This window comes from Telopea speciosissima, chromosome 1, assembly GCF_018873765.1.
Source record: "Telopea speciosissima isolate NSW1024214 ecotype Mountain lineage chromosome 1, Tspe_v1, whole genome shotgun sequence".
Lineage (NCBI taxonomy): Eukaryota > Viridiplantae > Streptophyta > Magnoliopsida > Proteales > Proteaceae > Telopea > Telopea speciosissima.
Window position 1 is genome coordinate 80,450,192 of NC_057916.1, and position 17,046 is coordinate 80,467,237.

Sequence of the window (17,046 nt, forward strand, 5' to 3'; positions counted from 1 at the left end):
ACCAAGAATCAGCCTCGCCTCTAAATTGGAAGGCAGCATACCTGATTTTGTCTTCGTCCACACATCGAAGCACCTCGAAGATCCTCTCCATATCCCTTATCTAGTGTGCCGAATAGAGGAGATCATTGGTCGCTTTTGTAAAAGTGGAGGGGTTAAGTTTATGGAACCTTTCATGCAACTTGGAGGCATCAACCCACTCGAGTGCTAGAGGTACTAGTTACCTTTCTCTCTCTTGCATAACAGTCAATAATTGAGTGCCCCAGGTCTGCATTAATGCACGATTCTCTTGTTGCATATTTCATAGCAAATCTCTCAATACCGTTGCTACGTCTGGATTGGCTTGGGTAGTAGGGATAGCAAGTTAAGCTGTGCCTGAAGGGTCAGCATTTTGCTTGCTCGAAGGAGATGGACTCTTACTTAAACGGGTGTGAGCCATAGCATAACCCTATCAAAGGACTTGTACCAAATAAAAGGCAACAAACAAGTATAACAGATATCATAGGTTGTAACATACATAGAAGAAATACCTATGCAGCGGAGTGGTGGTGTCACTCAGGTCTCCAGTTTACACTAATGTCTTATGCTCTTTTCCTTATGAAATTCTTTAATTCTATCGGGTTTTAGTTATACTGTTCTTATTGTTCTTATTGAAAGTTTGCACTCAATGTAGTATAACCTATGTTAATTGCTATAATATAATCATGATCATCAATGCAAGCAAGTTTCGTTTTATGCACATTGTTCCTAATGCCTATACTATTGTTCATGTTTGTTGTTAAAACTTTTATTGTAACCCAGTGCACCTAAGGTTTAGCTGGACTGTGAGTTAAGCGAGAGCATCAATGCTCTGATACCACGCTATCACACCCCCATCCCAACAAGGGATAAAATATAATAAAAAGGATATGACTAGGATGCTTATCAACATCCTAAATCGCCTCCAGGATCATGGACGCAGTGGCTTACCTCATAGTCATATAAATGAGAATCAGATCAATTATCAGAATAACGGAAGACTTATAATAAATACTGTTGATCCTCATTTAGGGAATAACTACAATGGTAATAAATACATAAGGTGGATTATCCTTGAATTTAAAAGTTAATACAATTGAAATTGTTTGATAAATACAGAGAAAGGAATGAAACATACATCCAAAAATATAATATCGAAAGCAACAATGAGTAAGGATAAGCATCCATGGTCGTAGACCAACTTTTGCATCAACATCTCTTACCGAGTCCTTCATCATCCACCGGTACCGTACAACCTGCATCACATTCTAAAAAGAAGGATTCCCCGAGGGGTGAGCTTCCACTAGCCCAATGAGCAGGAAATTGAATCCACACACACACAACATATATATGACTGCGAGCCGAACCTGATGAGTAAACATCCTTGACGTCCCATACCACCAATGATGATTTACACATAAGATCCGATTTACAATCATGCGACAAACACAACAATATGATATGTAATATGAATAATGATGATGATTATGATGAGATGTAATGTATGCATGAATGCTATGCTGTGTAGAGTAATCGAATTGTATCCTTGGTACCGAAACACACCCTCGATCCCCAACGATACAACACCATTAATCTACGACATAGTAAGGCCATATCCCTGGTACTGAAACACACCCTCGATCCCCAACGATATATCATCAAAAGTTAGTTGTTAAGGAGAATCGAGATCTTCTTTATCTCTCCGTTCACATGAGAGCATCCGAGATCACATCGAGTTTCCACGTCCGGACATTGTCACACCCGGGCCCTACTACAACCTTGATTTTGATGTCACTTATTGATGAGCTTTTGCATGAGAATTGATGGAAAATGGAAGATTTGAGGGACGAAGAAAGATAATTGTGTTAAGGATTTGGGTTGAACACATCATCAAAAGTTAGTTGTTAAGGAGAATCGAGATCTTCTTTATCTCTCCGTTCACATGAGAGCATCCGAGATCACATCGAGTTTCCACGTCCGGACATTGTCACACCCGGGCCCTACTACAACCTTGATTTTGATGTCACTTATTAAGGATTTAGGTAGAACTCATCCTCAAAAATTAGCTGTTAAGGAGAATCCCCCCCCCCCCCAATTCCTCATCCCTCCCCCCATTCCTCATCCATATCCAATGTCATATGAGAATATGGTTTAAAGTTTCAGCTTAAGCTTTTTCTTTTGTGGATGTCTTTGGATTACCTTAAATTCCCAAGAGCCTTTGAAAGCATTTAATGGGAGGTTGGCTCAATCGTAGTCGTACTGGTCCCAAACGAAAATGGTTCTCATACAGCTACAATCATTTAATGGTGGGTCTCGATTGTTAGAAAGCGAAAAGAAAAGAGATTTGGAATATGGGGCAATCCAATCCATGAACTGTCTGTCCGTCGATCTAGGTCTTGCCCTGGTGGTTCACTACTACTTTGGGAGAACTACGTCAGACACTTGATCGGTGGTTCAAGTCTCCTTATCGACACCTAGTCCACATTTAATTGTTTTCGAAGAAGTGGAGCCTTTGGGTACCATATTTGACCCTTTGTGAGTCCCCTCATTGCCTCCTTGTGGGGTCCTGTTGAGGTTGATGGTCCGTAGGCCCTTGAATTGCACCCAAAAAAAAAAAATTGTCTATCCTCATTAATTGCCTTACTTTCACCAATAAATCGCTCAATTCTAAGTAATATGAGGGCATTTAATGGGAGGTTGGCTCAGTCATACTTGTACCGGTCTGAAAATGGTTATCTTATGAGAACCAAAGATGCAGTCATGTTTTTTTTTGGGCGCTGTTCTTTGTGCCGTAGCGTAGCCTATGCCCAGGCACATAGGAGTGGGCGCAATCATCACCTTGCCTCTTTGCATAGCGGGTTTGCCTGCCCATGTGCTGGGTGCAGGCTACGGCTGCGGCACGGAGAACATTCTCCTTTTTTTTTTTTGTTGAAAATAAATTTAAGGGAAATTTACACTTATCTCTCATGAGATATAACGTAATTACAAAAACACCTGTCAATTTTAAAAAATTACATATACTCCTTACTTTTGTAAAAAATTAACAAATGCACCCATGCATGTCGTTATATTGGGACTAACAACATTGGAGTTAAATAGATTTTGACCAAGTTGCCCTCATGTTTGAAATTTTGCATGTACCCATGCAAATTTTCCATTAAATTTAGGAAAATTTACACTTATCTCCCTTGAGATATCACGTAATTATAAAAACACTTGTCAATTTTGAAAAATTACATATGCCCCACTCAGTTGTTCTCCTTCACCTTGTAGCTGCTTCATGAGCTGCTACTCGAATATCATCAGCACTAGAAATAGCTGGCCGAGGTAACTCATTCGCTAATTCAAGAAAATTGAGACGTCCGCCATGTTCGCCATTTCTGGCGTTGCAAATCTCCCCAACCAAATACACGTTTTCTTTCCAGGCTCACGAATCTCTGAAACCCATTTCCTCCACTTCCTCTTTCTAATTAAGATTGGCAAATGGAATTTCCTCCTAGTATCTACTTAAGTGGAAGAAAATCATATTTAAGGACACTGTACAAGTGTTGCATTGACAAATGTTCTATTTTAAGTTGAAGAGATTATTCAAGCACAGATGGATATACATACTTAGTTTAATCACCTGTATCATTGGATTCCATTACCTCTTCAGTTTTGAGGTCTTGAAAGTTTTTTTTAGATGGCAGCGCTGGATCAGAAGAAGAGGGTGAGAATCAGGAAGAAGAAGAAGAAGAAGAAGAAAAAGGCAAGAATGTCATTCTATCCTATCAAGGGTATATTGGTCATAAAATGACTTAAAATCTCTTATCCTTTGCAACTAATGGAACAATTAACGAGATGGGTGCATTTGTTTATTTTTTACAAAAGTTAATGGTACCCAAAGGCTCCACTTCTTGGACAGTAATTAAATGTGGACTAGGTATTGCTAAGGAAACTTAAATCACCTATCAAACACCTGATGCAGTTCTCTCAAGTTAATAGCAAACCACCAGGACAAGCCCTAAATCGACATGATGGGTCTCAATGGTTAGAAAGTGAAAAGAAAAGAAAGTTGAAATATGGTACAATCCAAGAACTGTCTGTCCTCTTTAATTGCCTCTACTTTCACCTATAAATCGTTCTATTCTAAGTTTGTTGAAGGCATTTAATGGGGGTTGGTTCAGTCAAACTCGTACCAGCCCGAAAAATGGTTATCGTATGAGAACCTAAGCTGCAGTCATTTTTTTTTTTTGGTTGTTGAAAATAAATTTAATGGTGGGTCTCAATTGTTATAAAGCGAAAAGAAAAGAGAGTTGAAATATGGGGCAATCCAAGAAGTGTCTATCCTCATTAATTGCTTCTACTTTCACCTATTGTCGCTCTATTGTAAGAACCTTTTTTTTATAGTTTTGGGTAAATATTCTAAGGACTTTGAGGGCTTTTAATGGGAGGTTAGCTCAGTCATACTCAAGGACTTTTATCCGCTGTTGTAATTGAAGCACTGTTGTACGTATTGTGCGGTGCAGCAACGATCATGTGTGCACAGTGGAACAGTAGTTTACTATACACACATGGTTGTTGCTGCACCGCACGATGCGCACAGCATCGCTCCAGTTACAGCAGCAGATAAAAATTCATTTGTACTAGTCCGAAAAATGATTATCCTATGAGAACCTAAGCTGCAATCATTTTTTTTTTTGTCAAAAATAAATTTATCACACAGTGCTAGATGATATAAGAATTGGAGAGGATTTCTATCCATCAATGAACTGCTTGTCCTAATTAAGAGAAATTATCAGTGCCACCTCTTAACGTTTGTCTATAATTTAAAGCACACCCACTAGCTATCATAATATCAACCTTTACCCATTTTTGAACAGTATTAACCTCAAAAAATCTTTTGAGCACAATACCCTTTACACTAAAACATAAAAAAAACCTAACTTAAAACCCACCAATTCACAAACACACCCAAGCCAAAGTCACCACCGATGACCCCATTGTTCCCTCACTCGGTCCTTCCTCCCATCCATATCAATGGGACAGAATCAGATGCACTTCGGTTTAATCGATATTTTCTAGGGGATTTACAGGGGCGGCGAGGAGAGGGATGGATGTGGGGATCTGGCCTTGATCTACACGATCATAAGTCTCCACGTGTCGCTCTTTGCACCTAGCATTGCGTGATATACTACTTGGAGAGGATTTTTATCCGTTCGTTGATTACACCATATTTCAAACTCTCTTTCGTTTTCGCTTTCTAACAGTTGAGTCCACCATTAAATGCCTTCCAAGGCTGTTGGGAATTTAAGGCAAACCAACAAAGACCTTCACAAATGAAAAACCTTAAGCTTAAGCTTTAAACCATACTCTCATCTAAACCAAAACCGTACAATTTGTAGGGGGTCTCACCTGGAAGGTGAGAAAAATAGTTGTACATCGGATATAAATAAGAAATGTGGGGAGAGTTACTTGGGCACCTTCTCCTTATCAGCTAGTTTTTAAGGATAAGTTCTACCCAAGTCCTTAACAAATAAGAGCCAAGGTTGTAGTAGAGAGGGTGTGGTTGCCTGATGTGATCTTGGATGCTCTCGTGTAAGGGGAAATGAAGAAGGTCTTATTTTTCTTCTTTTCTTTTTCCAGCACCTGTCCGTGTGGCGCTTAATAGCCAATGGTCATGTCCACTTTGGCTAACCCTCCTTGCCTCGTAATCGACACTCTTCTCAAGATCGATGAGCGTAGAATAGGCTGCGTGGATCTTCATGAATTCATTGGCAGTGAGATGAATTTGTCGATGTATAGAAGTTGAGGAACAACAATGACATTTGAAACATCGATTTGGGGATTTCATATGATCCCGTAAAATGGGTGGATTATTGCTGGATCCGGTAAGGAAAATGGGTTTGGCTCACTTATCTAGTGCAAAACAGTTGACAAACACACGATCATAAGTCTCCAAAGTGTAGCTCTCTGCACCTAACACTGGACAGCACTACGTGATATAAGAATTAGAGAGGATTTTTATCCATCAATGAACTGCTGTCCTAATTAATTGCCTCTACGCGCTTTCAACTATAAATCTGTCCTCTCACTCTCACACTCACTCGTTAGACTACCCATTTCCATCTCACGTTTCATTAACCTTCCTCACCCCTTTCCGACAACGAAATTCAAAGACGATAGGCCGGTGGGGACGACAAGTTGAGTCTTGGTGGTGGTGCGGGGTCCTCTTCTTCTGATCACAATGGAGACATCAACTGCTATACTACTCTTGGTTGCCATCGTCGCACATTTACTGTGGTTTACCTTTATCTCGCGTTCGCTGAGGGGCCCACGGGTGTGGCCTTTACTAGGTAGTCTCCCGGGGATGATCCAGAAGTACGACCGCTTGCACGATTGGATAGCCGAGAATCTCTGCGCCTGTGGTGGCAGTGCGACCACCGTGGCACTCTCCAAAGGTGTATCTGCCCTATTCCTTTCCTTGTGCGAAAACAAGGCTTGGTGATCGTCACGTGCGATCCCAAGAATCTGGAGCATATATTAAAGACCTGCTTTGGCAATTACCCAAAGGGCCCCACCTGGCAAGCCGCGTTCCACGATCTACTTGGCGAAGGCATCTTCAACTCCGATGGTAATGTTGGAATTGTGTGTCGTTTAAATTCGAATTATTAAATTATTGAATTTAATTTTTTATATTTTATTATTTTATTTAGATTTATAAGAATGTTTCATAGGTTTTTACCTAAAAATTATATGAATTAGGAATGAGACTGGACATTCCGTTTATATGGTTTTCATATCGCATGTCACGAGAAATGGTGATTTCGATACATGGATGTGGATACACATCGAGAACGTGTATAGATGAGAATATGGTACGTATATCTTATGTATTGCTACTGGTTGTGTGTGTGATATACTTACCCGTCACTCGATGCCCCTTTGACCTGAGAATATTCCATTTGTTGCAGTGTGGCATTACGAATTTTGGTAAGCCAATGGTTGACGTCCAATCGGACTATAAACCGGTACACTGGATTCGTGATCCTGCATTGTAAGCAAAGGGTTTATCAACATGGAATCCATTGTCCGTTTACGGGAAATATCTAGAAGAGAGAAAGTCGGTGATTTGTCGGACAGAAATCTGAATCCAGTATTTATTCGAAATGTTTTATAAATTTATTTTTAATATAAAATTAATATATAATATATATTGAATTTTATTTCGAAGTTTTATGACCGTCCAATCGCAATCACATATTCTCTCGATCAACATACATGATGAATTGGGGATAAGTAACATTAAAGTACATCCCCTATAATTCATTATGGGATATTAGGAAAGTCAAAAGGCTTATATGCAATAAAAGAGTTTATTGGACACATGGCATTATATGAGAGAACAAATTATTTATGGTTAAATATCTTTTTATATTATGACAAGAGATATTATGAGAATATCTCATGGACCATAATTTAGAAAGATTGTATCCTTTTTGAGATTCTATGTTTTCACTTTAGTAGCAAATTGAAATTGTAAAAATTAGAAGATTCATAAAACACCAAAATGGAAGATTGAGCCAAGGCTAAGATGGAAGGAGATTACTTAAGACCCAAGGATCTCCAAAACTATAAAAGAGGGAGAGGGAGGAGCCTCCCACGATTTTTGGTAGTGCTCTCTCCTCCTCCCACGATTTTCTCTCTCTCCTCTCTCTTGTAGTGGTGCGTGTGAGATTTGAGTTGGAGAACTCAAGAGACTTTGGTAATTTTTGTGTTCTTCTAAAAGGTTGCAAGGATTGATCAAGCTTCAAAGTGTTGAACAACTTTTCAATCTCCAAGTTTGCACAAGTTGGAAGACCTATTATCTATAGGAGGAGTTTCATTTGCGACTCTAAGGTAACCATGAATGTTATTTTGAAATTATTTCTTCCTTACTCTTGATCATGAACTATAAGTATTGACCCGATCCAAATTCCGCTGCACATCGGGTTTATTCCCAACAAGTAACACGTGGCTATTTCAGAGGAAGACCGCCGCGCTGGAGTTCACCCCCCGAAGACTGTGACAAGTCATGGTTCGGTGGGTGAACCGAGCCATCAAGCTGCGTTTCTGCCCAATCATTAAAACGGCCCAAGTGGAATCCAAGGCCCAAGATAATCGTGTTAGGAACTTAGGTAAAACTCATCCTCAAAAGTTAGTTGTTAAGGTGAATCAAGATCTTCCTCATCTACCCCTTCACACGGGAGCATCCAAGATCACACCGAGTTCCCATGCCCTGCAGGCTTTGCCTCAAGTTTGGATTGTTATACTCTGGCCTTGTCACAACCTTGGTTTTGATGCCACTTGTTAGGGACTTGGGAAGAACTCATCTTCAAAAACTAATCGTTAAGAAGAGGGTGTTCATGTACCTATAAACCTCCTACATTCCCCAATATTCATATCTGATTTGGACTATTTACTTCTCCTTCCACGTGGAAACCCAACAAATTGTATGGTTTTGGTGTAGAGGAAAGTATATATGGTTTAAGGCTTAAGCTTAAGCTTTCTTTTGTGGAGGTTTTCATTGGTTTACCTTAAATTCCCAATGGCCTCGGTAGGCAATTAATGGTGGTTTTTAATTGTTATAAAGCGAAAAGGAAAGAGAGTTGGGATATGGGCCACCGAGTACGAGTGTTAATGGATTTCATTTATTTCCATTTTTCATTAAATGCGTGGATTTAAGATGACCTCTTGTGATGCAAAAGTAGATGAGCTTTTGCATGAGAATTGATGGAAAATGGAAGATTTGAGGGACGAAGAAAGATAATTGTGTTAAGGACTTGGGTAGAATACATCATCAAAAGTTAGTTGTTAAGGAGAATCGAGATCTTCTTTATCTCTCCCTTCACATGAGAGCATCTGAGATCACACTGAGTTTTCACGCCCAGACATTGTCACACCCGGGCCCTATCACAACCTTGATTTTGATGTCACTTGTTAAGGATTTAAGTAGAACTCATCCTAAAAATTAGCTGTTAAGGAGAATTTAAGGAGAATATACCCAAGTATCTATACCCCCCCCCCCCATTCCTCATCCATATCCAATGTCATATGAGAATATGGTTTAAAGTTTCAGCTTAAGCTTTTTCTTTTGTGGATGTCTTTGGTTTACCTTAAATTCCCAACAACCTTTGAAAGCATTTAATGGGAGGTTGGCTCAATCGTACTCGTACTGGTCCCAAACGAAAATGGTTCTCATACAGTTACAATCATTTAATGGTGGGTCTCGATTGATAGAAAGCGAAAAGAAAAGAGATTTGGAATATGGGGCAATCCAATCCATGAACTGTCTGTCCGTCGATCCAGGGCTTGCCCTGGTGGTTCGCTACTCCTTTGGGAGTACTGCATCAGGCGCTTGATCGGTGGTTCAAGTCTCCTTAGCGACACCTAGTCCACATTTAATTGCTTTCCAAGAAATGGAGCCTTTGGGTATCATATTTGACCCTTTGTGAGTCCCCTCATTGCCTCCTTGTGGGGTCCTGTTGAGGTTGATGGTCGGTGGGCCTTGAATTGCATCCAAAAAAAAAACTGTCTATCCTCATTAATTGCCTCTTCTTTCACCAATAAATCGCTCAATTCTAAGTAATATGAGGGAATTTAATGGGAAGTTGGCTCAGTCATACTTGTACCGGTCTGAAAATGGTTATCTTATGAGAACCAAAGTTGCAGTCATGTTTTTTTTTGGGTGCTGTTCTCTGTGCCGCAGCGTAGCCTATGCCCAAGCACATAGGGGTGGGCGCAATTACCACCTTGCCTCCTTGCATAGGCTGCCAGCCTGCCCATGTGCCTGGGTGCAGGCTGCGCTGCGACACGGAGAACATTCTCCTTTTTTTTTTGTTGAAAATAAATTTAAGGGAAATTTACACTTATCTCTCATGAGATATAACGTAATTACAAAAACACCTGTCAATTTTGAAAAATTACATATACTCCTTATTTTTGTAAAAAATTAACAAATGCACCCATGCATGTCGTTATATTGGGACTAACAACATTGGAGTTAAATAGATTTTGACCAAGTTGCCCTCATATTTGAAATTTTGCATGTACCCAAGCAAATTTTCTATTAAATTTAGGAAAATTTACAGTTATCTCCCCTGAGATATCATGTAATTATAAAAACACTTGTCAATTTTGAAAAATTACATATGCCCCACTCAGTTGTTCTCCTTCACCTTGTAGCTGCTTCATGAGCTGCTACTCGAATATCATCAGCACTAGAACTAGCTGGCCGAGGCAACTCATTCGCTAATTCAAGAAAATTGAGACGTCCGCCATGTTCGCCATTTCTGGCGTTTCAAATCTCCCCAACCAAATACACGTTTTCTTTCCAGGCTCACGACTCTCTGAAACCCATTTCCCCCACTTCCTCGATCTTTCTAATTAAGATTGGCAAATGGAATTTCCTAGTATCTACTTAAGTGGAAGAAAATCATATCTAAGGACACTGTACAAGTGTTGCATTGACAAATGTTCTATTTTAAGTTGAAGAGATTATTCAAGCACAGATGGATATCCATACTTAGTTTAATCACCTGTATCATTGGATTCCATTACCTCTTCAGTTTTGAGGTCTTGAAAGTTTTTTTCAGATGGCAGCGCTGGATCAGAAGAAGAGGGTGAGAATCAGGAAGAAGAAGAAGAAGAAGAAGGCAAGAATGTTATTCTATCCTATCAAAGGTATATTGGTCATAAAATGACTTAAAACCTCTTATCCTTTGCAATTAATGGAACAATTAACGACATGGGTGCATTTGTTTACTTTTTACAAAAGTTAATGGTATCCAAAGGCTCCACTTCTTGGACAATAATTAAATGTGGACTAGGTATTGCTAAGGAGACTTAAACCACATATCAAACATCTGATGCAGTTCTCTCAAGTTAATAGGGAACCACCAGGACAAGTCCTAAATCGACATGATAAGTCTCAATGGTTAGAAAGTGAAAAGAAAAGAAAGTTGAAATATGGGACAATCCAAGAACTGTCTGTCCTCTTTAATTGCCTCTACTTTCACCTATAAATCGTTCTATTCTAAGTTCGTTGAAGGCATTTAATGGAGGGTTGGCTCAGTCAAATTCGTACCAGTCCGAAAAATGGTTATCGTATGAGAACCTAAGCTGCAGTCATTTATTTTTTCTGGTTGTTGAAAATAAATTTAATGGTGGGTCTCAATTGTTATAAAACGAAAAGAAAAGAGAGTTTCTACCAAAAATGAAAAAGAAAAGAGAGTTGAAATATGGGGCAATCCAAGAACTGTCTATCCTCATTAATTGCTTCTACTCTCACCTATTGTCGCCCTGTTCTAAGAACTTTTTTTTTTTTTTTTCTGTTTTGGGTAAATATTCTAAGGACTTTGAGGGCATTTAATGGGAGGTTAGCTCAGTCATACTCAAGGACCTTTATCCGCTATTGTAACTGAAGTACTGCTGTGCGCATCGTGCGATGCAGCAACGACCATGTGTGTACAGTGGATCCAGCATCGCTTCAGTTACAGCAGCAGATAAAAATTCATTTGTACCAGTCCAAAAAATGGTTATCCTATGAGAACCTAAGCTGCAATCATTTTTTTTTTTTGTCAGAAAATAAATTTATCACGCAATGCTAGATGATATAAGAATTGGAGAGGATTTCTATCCATCAATGAACTGCTTGTCCTAATTAAGGGAAATTATCAGCGCCACCTCCTAATGTTTGTCTATATTTTAAAGCACACCCACTAACTGCCATAATATCAACATTTACCCATTTTTGAACAGTGTTAACCTTGAAAAATCTTTTGACCACAATACCCTTTACACTAAAACATAAAAAAAAACCTAACTTAAAACCCACCAATTCACAAATACACCCAAGCCAAAGTCACCACCGTTGACCCCATTGGTCCCTCACTCGGTCCTTCCTCCCATCCATATCAATGGGACAGAATCAGATGCACGTCTGTTTAATCGATATTTTCTAGGGGATTTACAGGGGCGGCGAGGACAGGGATGGATGTGGGGATCTGGCCTTGATCCACACGATCATAAGTCTCCACGTGTCGCTTTTTGCACCTAGCATTGCGTGATACACTACTTGGAGAGGATTTTTATCCGTTCGTTGATTACACCATATTTCAAACTCTCTTTCGTTTTCGCTTTCTAACAGTTGAGTCCACAATTAAATGCCTTCCAAGGCTGTTGGGAATTTAAGGCAAACCAACAAAGACCTTCACAAATGAAAAAACTTAAGCTTAAGCTTTAAACCATACTCTCAACTAAATCAAAACCGTACAATTTGTAGGGGTCTCACCTGGAAGGTGAGAAAAATAGTTGTACATCGGATATAAATAAGAAATGTGGGGAGAGTTACTTGGGCACCTTCTCCTTAACAGCTAGTTTTTAAGGATAAGTTCTACCCAAGTCCTTAACAAATAAGAGCCAAGGTTGTAGTAGAGAGGGTGTAGTTGCCTGATGTGATCTTGGATGCTCTCGTGTAAGGGGAAATGAAGAAGGTCTTATTTTTCTTCTTTTCTTTTTCCCACACCTGTCCGTGTGGCGCTTAATAGCCAATGGTCATGTCCACTTTGGCTAACCCTCCTTGCCTCGTAATCGACACTCTTCTCAAGATCGATGAGCGTAGAATAGGCTGCGTGGATCTTCATGAATTCATTGGCAGTGAGATGAATTTGTCGATGTATAGAAGTTGAGGAAGAACAATGACATTTGAAACATCGATTTGGGGATTTCATATGATCCCGTAAAATGGGTGGATTATTGCTCGATCCGGTAAGGAAAATGGGTTTGGCTCACTTATCTAGTGCAAAACAGTTGACAAACACACGATCATAAGTCTCTAAATGTCGCTCTCTGTACCTTGCACTGGACAGCACTGCGTGATATAAGAATTGGAGAGAAATGAACTGCTGTCCTAATTAATTGCCTCTACGCGCTTTCAACTATAAATCTGCCCTCTCACTCTCACACTCACTCGTTAGACTACCCATTTCCATCTCACGTTTCATTAACCTTTCCCACCCCTTTCGGACAACGAAATTCAAAGACGATAGGCCGGTGGGGAAGACAAGTTGAGTCTTGGTGGTGGTGCGGGGTCCTCTTCTTCTGATCACAATCGAGACATCAACTGCTATACTACTCTTGGTTGCCATCGTCGCATATTTACCGTGGTTCACCTTTATCTCGCGTTCGCTGAGGGGCCCACGGGTGAGGCCTTTACTAGGTAGTCTCCAGGGGATGATCCGGAACTACGACCGCTTGCACGATTGGATAGCCGAGAATCTCTGCGCCTGTGGTGGCAGTGCGACCACCGTGGCACTCTCCAAAGCTGTATCTGCCCTATTCCTTTCCTTATGCGAAAACAAGGCTTGGTGATTGTCACGTGCGATCCCAAGAATCTAGAGCACATATTAAAGACCTGCTTTGACAATTACCCGAAGGGCCCCACCTGACAAGCCGCGTTCCACGAACTACTTGGCGAAGGCATCTTCAACTCCGATGGTCATGTTGGAATTATGTGTACTTCAAATTTGAATTATTAAATTATTGAATTTAATTTTTTATATTTTATTATTTTATTTGAACTTATAAAAATATTTCATAAGTTTTTACCTAAAAATTGTCTAAATTAGGAATGGAATTGGACATCCCGTTTATATGGTTTTCATATCGTATGTCACGAGAAATGGTAATTTCAGTGCATAGATGTAGATATATGTCGAGAACGTGTATAGATGAGAATCTGGTACGTATATCTTATGTATTGCTACTGGTTGTGTGTGTGATATACTTACCCGTCACTCGATGCCCCTTTGACCTGAGAAGATTCTATTTGTTGCAGTGTGACATTACGAATTTTGGTAAACCAATGGTTGACGTCCAATCGAACTATAAACCGGTACACTGGATTCGTGATCCTGCATTGTAAGCAAAGGGTTTATCAACATGGAATCCACTATCCGTTTACGGGAAATATCTAGGAGAGAGAAAGTCGGTGATTTGTCGGACAGAAATCTGGATCCAGTGTTTATTCAAAATATTTTATAAATTTATTTTTAATATAAAATTAATATATAATATATATTGAATTTTATTTCGAAGTTTTATGACCGTCCAATCGCAATCACATATTCTCTCGATCAACGTATATGATGAATTGGGGATAAGTAACATTAAAGTACATTCCCTATAATTCATTATGAGATATTAGGAAAGTGAAAAGACTTATATGCAATAAAAGAGTTTATTGGACACATGACATTATATGAGAGAACAAATTATTTATGGTTAAATATCTTTTTATATTATGACAAGAGATATTATGAGAATATCTCATGGACCATAATTTAGAAAGATTGTATCCTTTTTGAGATTCTATGTCTTCACTTTAGTAGCAAATTGGAATTGTAAAAATTAGAAGATTCACAAAACACCAAAATGGAAGATTGAGCCAAGGCCAAGATGGAAGGAGATTACTTAAGACCCAAGGATCTCCAAAACTATAAAAGAGGGAGAGGGAGGAGCCTCCCACGATTTTTGGTAGTGCTCTCTCCCCCTCCCACGATTTTCTCTTTCTCTCCTCTCTCTTGTAGTGGTGCGTGTGAGATTTGAGTTGGAGAACTCAAGAGACTTTGGTAATTTTTGTGTTCTTCTAAAAGGTTGCAAGGATTGATCAAGCTTCAAAATGTTGAACAACTTTTCAATCTCCAAGTTTGCACAAGTTGGAAGACCTATTATCTATAGGAGGAGTTTCATTTGCGACTCTAAGGTAACCATGAATGTTATTTTGAAATTATTTCTTCCTTACTCTTGATCATGAACTATAAGTATTGACCCGATCCAAATTCATTGCACATCGGGTTTATTCCCAACAAGTAACACATGGCTATTTCAGAGGAAGACCGCGCTGGAGTTCACCCCGGCGTGACAAGTCATGGTTCGGTGGGTGAACCGAGCCATCAGGCTGCGGTTCTGCCCAATCATTAAAACGGCCCAAGTGGAATCCAAGGCCGTGGATCTTCATGACCTCCTCCTTGGATTAACCTTCGATAACATATGTGGACTAGCTTTCGGTAAGGACCCTTAGACCCTGTCCCCCGGTCTACCAGAGAACCGGTTCGCATCAGCATTTGACCGAGCCATCGAGGCCACCCTGCAGCGGTTCTTCTTCCCCAAGGTCATATGGAAGTTGAAAAAATGGCTTCGGCTGGAGCAGGAGGTTACCCTAAGCCAGAGCATCCGCCACCTGGACAAGTACCTATCCAATGTCATCAAGACACGTAAGTAGGAGCTGGAGCTGGTGCTGCAGCAAAATCTTGGGGCAGGAGAAGAGGGGAACCCACACGACGACATGCTGTCCAGGTTCATGGATAAGCACTCGGACTTCTCCCTCAACCACGTGGTGCTCAACTTCATCCTAGCTGGACGAGACACGTCATCAGTGGCGTTGAGCTGGTTCTTCTGGTTGTTGACGCTGAATCCAAAAGTGGAAGAGAAGATCTTGCGTGAGATGTGCACGGTTCTGATGGAGACACGTGGTGATGACACGTCAAAGTGGTTGGAGGAGCCGTTGGTGTTCGACGAGGTGGACCGGCTGGTCTACCTGAAAGCAGCGTTGTCGGAAACCCTCTGGTAGTACCCGTCGGTGCCCCTAGACTCGAAGCACGCGGTTACAGATGATGTGTTACCAGACGGCACATTCGTACAGGCGGGTTCGAAGATAGTTTACTGGATATACTCAGTGAGGAGGATGGAGTGGACGTGGGGGGAAGACTGCATGGAATTCCGACCGGAGAGGTGGTTGTCACCGGACGAGAAGCGTTACGAAGCGAAGGATGAGTTCAAGTTCGTGGCGTTCAATGCAGGGCCCAGGATTTGTTTAGGGAAGGACTTGGCTTATATGCAAATGAAGTCCATTGCCGCCGCGGTGTTGCTCAGGCACCGGCTGACGTTAGCACCAGGGCACCGTGTGGAGCAGAAGATGTCGTTGACACTGTTCATGAAAAATGGGTTGATGGTAAATGTGCATCATAGGGGTCTCATGGCCATTGCCGCTGCAATTTGCAAGGAGAGGGAAGGAGCAGCCGCCGGTTCATGAAAGAATGGAGGTTGATGCATGGTTAGTGCATGGTTCATGCATCATGGATGCGAAGTGGTGTAAGACGTGGGTTATTTATCGAGTCCTTATCTTTCCAGGTGAATGGTAGTTAGGAGTCATAATCACATGTGGAAGTTAGTTACCATTAATTAATTTATGTTGTTAGTAGTGTCATAGTATGTACTATGTAGGAGAGTGTAGTCGTTATTTTATGTATGTGGGACAGTTAATGAGAGTGTAGGAAGGGAAAATTATCACCTCAATTTGCCTGTCCATGAATTTCTTCAATTCCCTCTAATAAATGGAGGTGGATCCATTCGAAAAATGTGTTCGGGCAAAGGGTAGGGTGATCATTTCCACCCCTATTAGATGAAATTGAGGAAATTGAGGGACAGATAAATTGAGGAGATAAAGATCCGGAATAGCTCGGTAACCAACAAAGGGACGTGCTAATCTGAAAAAAGATATATATTAGTATAACTATCACAACAATTGATGTTTAAACTATTACTATTTTATATGTTGGAGGGTAGCCTTGATAATGAATTGGGTCTCACTCATCGCTTCATGAGAGAGGAGAGACATTAAAGCTAAAACACAGGGAAAGGAGTGCAGGTGGAAGAGACAAAGTAGAGAGGGTGGAGATGAGACTGGAGAGCTATCAAAAAACCATTTTTAAGTTCAAATTTTCTTTTCTTTTTCGGATTTTTAAAGACATTCAATATCTAGATGCTCTGTTTCATGTATAATGTAGGGCATACATTTGGAACAGTTGTGTGTTATCATTGTTGGCAACATTGTGTTGATTGAGGTATTTCCATGTTTGTTGGTGTTTAATTTGGAAATGTATTGATAGTGTTTGAGATTGTTTGGATGCCCAAGGGCATTATTGTAATTTTTTTGCATGCATGTACTAATGT

The 17,046-nt window shown here is 40.3% G+C and overlaps 1 protein-coding gene across 1 annotated transcript; it reads right to left on the minus strand.

Moving 5' to 3' along the window:
• Positions 1-3,277: 3,277 nt before the first annotated feature.
• LOC122655394 (ethylene-responsive transcription factor ERF021-like) lies at positions 3,278-10,590 on the minus strand. The gene is made up of 3 exons (XM_043849592.1): positions 10,572-10,590; positions 10,306-10,415; positions 3,278-3,409 (listed from the first exon to the last, which is right to left on the minus strand). The coding sequence occupies exons 1-3, from the start codon at positions 10,588-10,590 to the stop codon at positions 3,278-3,280; spliced, it is 261 nt and encodes an 86-aa protein (XP_043705527.1).
• Positions 10,591-17,046: the final 6,456 nt, after the last annotated feature.

Bases quoted from the DNA above. Each gene is read 5' to 3' on its own strand.
- LOC122655394 (XM_043849592.1), bottom strand. The intron at 3,410-10,305 runs GTCTCAATTTTC...TTGGTTGGGGAG, and splicing joins AAATGGCGAACATGGCGGAC to ATTTGCAACGCCAGAAATGG.